This window comes from Primulina eburnea, chromosome 5 (assembly GCF_022965805.1).
Source record: "Primulina eburnea isolate SZY01 chromosome 5, ASM2296580v1, whole genome shotgun sequence".
Lineage (NCBI taxonomy): Eukaryota > Viridiplantae > Streptophyta > Magnoliopsida > Lamiales > Gesneriaceae > Primulina > Primulina eburnea.
The window spans coordinates 12,076,570-12,080,450 of record NC_133105.1 but is presented as its reverse complement, the minus strand read 5'-3'; the positions used below and the strand labels follow the sequence as shown (position 1 = coordinate 12,080,450).

The 3,881-nt window shown below is 36.9% G+C and overlaps 1 protein-coding gene across 1 annotated transcript; it reads left to right on the top strand.

Annotated features, from left to right (window-relative positions):
- Nucleotides 1-1,087: 1,087 nt before the first annotated feature.
- Nucleotides 1,088-3,427, top strand: LOC140833017 (U-box domain-containing protein 19-like). Its single transcript, XM_073197379.1, is given in 4 exon segments — nucleotides 1,088-1,451; nucleotides 1,454-2,724; nucleotides 2,726-2,929; nucleotides 2,931-3,427. Coding segments are annotated over 4 exon segments (2,181 nt in total). The 5' UTR covers nucleotides 1,088-1,222; the 3' UTR covers nucleotides 3,408-3,427.
- Nucleotides 3,428-3,881: the final 454 nt, after the last annotated feature.

The window sequence follows — 3,881 nt, the reverse complement described above, 5'->3', positions numbered from 1 at the left end:
AATTGCACTATTTTAAAGTAGAGTTTTTAAAATAGAATTTTGGGTTGTAGATGACTTAATCTTTGTAGGGAGCCCAAAATAATTAATAATATTGTAATATTATTGCCCTTGAATATGGTTGTTTCAATGAAATTTTATGCATTTCATCTTAATGACTCTGGCCTCTCAATGATCAACTAAAATTATACATACGAACTTTTTTTTTTTTTTTTGTTTCAGATTATTTTTTAAATATTACAATCGTTGTGAATGCATTAAAATGTGAGAATTTTTCATGATTGAGACATTAAAAATCCTAGTTTTTGGATAATAAATATTTAGTTTGTTAATTTTGATCAACTATTCGTTGTCGGATCAAATTAAATAATAAGGTTTGGAAAAAATAAATTTAAAGTTTTATTATTGTTTTATTACATTTTTTTATTAATAATATATAATTTATTATATTAAGTTCGAACCTTCCACAACTCTAATTCCCACAACTCGATATATTTGACTTGAACTCGGCCCGAATTAAAACTTGAATTTGGCTCTAAGTGTCCTAACTTTTTCGCAGGGTATTCTAATATGAATCTGTACTCCAAATATATCTATTTAATTTATACTTATATCATTGTAATAAACTAATTTTAAAGTATCATAATAATAAAAATTGATAAAAAAAAATAATCGATAAAATAATTTTGACTTGATATTTTCAAAAGTATTTAGATTAAATTCAAAATCAGTAATTTCAATTAAATATTTTTTGAATCGCCTGCTACCCCGTGGCGTTAAAAGATAGTAATTTAATGAAATAAAATAAAAACAATGTACAAGTCATAAATATCCCGTGTCCTAGATATTTCTTGATCGTACCGGAATCTTACACGAGGAAAATGTCGGCTACGATTTCACAACACCTGTCGAATTTCCATTGGCTGAGGAAAGTAAATATGAACCTCTTCCTTCGCAATGCCCATCGACTCCATGCCCACCCAAACCACCATCTCCCGCCACGTGTCTCGTTTCGAGAAATCTTGGTCAACGCATCATATGCTAACACGTGTCACACGGACTGCATTTTCCAGAAGTCAATATATTCAGATAGCCAGCGGGACTTCCCACAAGAGCACCACATCAGCTTGTTGTTAATGCATAAATATCTCTTTGTTCTCTGTATATTTCTCGATATTTTTGTTTTGTTTTTCATTTTGTTTTAGAATCTTGATCTTGTTATTCTATGGCTAATGATAATACTCGCCGGATTATGAATTTTCCGGCGATTCGGCCATGTGAATCAGTCGCTTTCACTAGTCTCTTGTCTTCTTTGATAAATTTAGGCCATAAAATATGTGGCTACAAATCAAGAACTCTCTTCGCAAACAAGAAGAATGCTAGAAGTTCGATCCGCTTAATCGAATCCCTCCTTGTGTTTCTCGAAGAAATCCAAAACGAGGGATCAATGGTTGAGATTCATTGGTTTTAAGCTTGTCTGAGCTATATTGGGTTTTCCAAAAGGTTCATTTCTTGCTGGAAGACTGCACCAGAGTTGATGCAAGGTTGTTGATGTTGGTGAATTCGGAAAAAGTTTCGAATCATTTGCGTGTATTGATAAGGGCTATTGCTCTGGCTATGGATGTTATGTCGTTGGCGGGCTTGGATGTTGATATTGAAGTTATAGAGTTGGTGGATTTGGTAAGGACACGAGCACGAAAGGCAACAGTCGAATTTGAAAGAGTTGACAGAAGGTTTGTGAGAAAAGTTCTCTTGATTGTGAATAAGTTTGAACGTGGAATAGCTCCTGAATCAAGGGATTTGAGAAGGATTCTTGAGCATTTGGGAATCAGGAGCTGGAATGAGTGCAACAGAGAAGTTAAGTTCTTGGAAAGTGAGATGTCGAAAGAGTGTTTAACTTCTGACAAAAGAGATTTGGGATTACTCAGTAGCTTAATGGCATTCTTGATCTACTGCAGATGCATACTTTTTGAGGACATAGACAGTGTAAAGAGTGATTTTCAACAACGGGATGGAGGATTTAGCTCTGAAATGATCCAGGGCTTGAATTCGGATGATTTCAACTGTCCAATAACTCTTGAAATCATGACTGATCCGGTGACTATATCGACAGGACAGACGTATGATCGTTTATCCATCTTGAAGTGGTTCAGGTCAGGAAATAGGACCTGTCCCAAGACAGGCGAGAGGCTGATGTATACAGATTTAGTTCCAAATCTTGCCCTGAAGCAGCTTGTTACCCAATATTGTTCTGAAAACGGGATCCCATTTCCTGAAACAGATGTGCGCAATCACGGCATCGTGAAATCCTCGATAGCTGGTGCGGGTAGTTTGGCAGCTGCACAGGCCATGTCTCTGCTTGCCAAGTATCTTGCTGGGAGGCTCGCGGTTGGAACAATACAGGAGCAGCAGAAAGCTGCTTACGAGATCCGTTTAGTCACGAAATCAAGCAATTTTAACTGGACATGTTGCGTGGAGGTTGGTGAAACAATCCCATCTCTCTTGAATCTGCTCTGTTTGGGGAATCCAGCAGCACAGGAGAATGCCATGGCAGCATTGCTGAACCTATCCAAGTACCCGAAAACCAATCAACTAGTGGCGGAAAATGGTGGGTTGAACCTAGTAGTAGATGTTCTAAATGAAGGACTAAAGCCAGAAGCCCGCCAACACGCAGCAGGCGCATTGTTCTACCTTTCTTCGGTCGAAAATAACAAGAGAGAGATTGGTAAAAATGACGGGTTCTATTTCAGGCCTAATGAATCTTCTCAGGGACGGTTCAGATCGCGCCAAAAAGAATGCTTTACTCACGATTTTGGTGCTTCTCATGTGCCCTGAAAATCATTCGAAATTTCTTGAATCTGGATTAGTCCCTCTGCTTAAAAATATGCTGACAAATTCTGAAAGGGAAGAACTCACCACACATTCTCTGGCAACTACTATCAACTCTTTCGGAAAAACTCGATGGATCGATGGCTATCATACATTCAGGAACTTTGCCTATAATCATCCAGATTTTCAACTCCTCGACGTCAAAACCAGCGGAAGAATATTGTGTTTCGTTGCTGCTGTCTTTGTGCATCAACGCCAGGACTTATACGGTCCCTTTTTTCATCAAGAATTCATCTCTAATGGAGTCCCTTTACTCCACACTCACCAGTGGCACAACTCATTCAAGCAAGAAAGCTAGTTCTCTTTTAAGAATCTTGCACGCCTTCGACGAAAACGTCTCCGACTCCTCGATGGCTTCCTGGTACTCGCCAGGAACAATTCGTTACGGCGTGGTAATCCATTTTTTGGTAGCGTTTACCACCGTCGGAGACGTTTATAGTATAGTTGTTTCTGTCTTGGTTTCTTGTTTATGTTTGCTTGGTTTTTTAAGAGCCAGTCATGAATCTGCTTCTGTATTTTGATGAGGCAGTGTATATGTTGTTGTAACATAATATGATTCTTTCAGTTTTTTATCAATAAAATATAAGAATGGAGTATGATTTACACTCCCAAAATATTGGCAAAATTACTCATCTTCTCTTCGTAGTTTATTAGTTGTCAAGATTCTAATGTTATAATTTTGATTTTATCCCCAAGAACCCAAACCGATACTTTGGCATAGTAATTGTTAAGATTGTATTATTTTTAAATGAAGGGTTGATGAAGTCTTTTTCTAGATTAATCTTCTATTTTAGATTCGTTGTATAAACTGTTTCTTAAGTCATTTTCAAGGCAAAAACTTGTGTGAGACATTCTCACGGGTCGTATTTTGTGAGACATATATCTTATTTGGATCATCCATGAAAAATATTACTTTTTATGCTAAAAGTATTATTTTTTATTGTAAATATCGGTATGGTTCATGAGACTGTCTCACAAAAGACCTCTTCTTCATA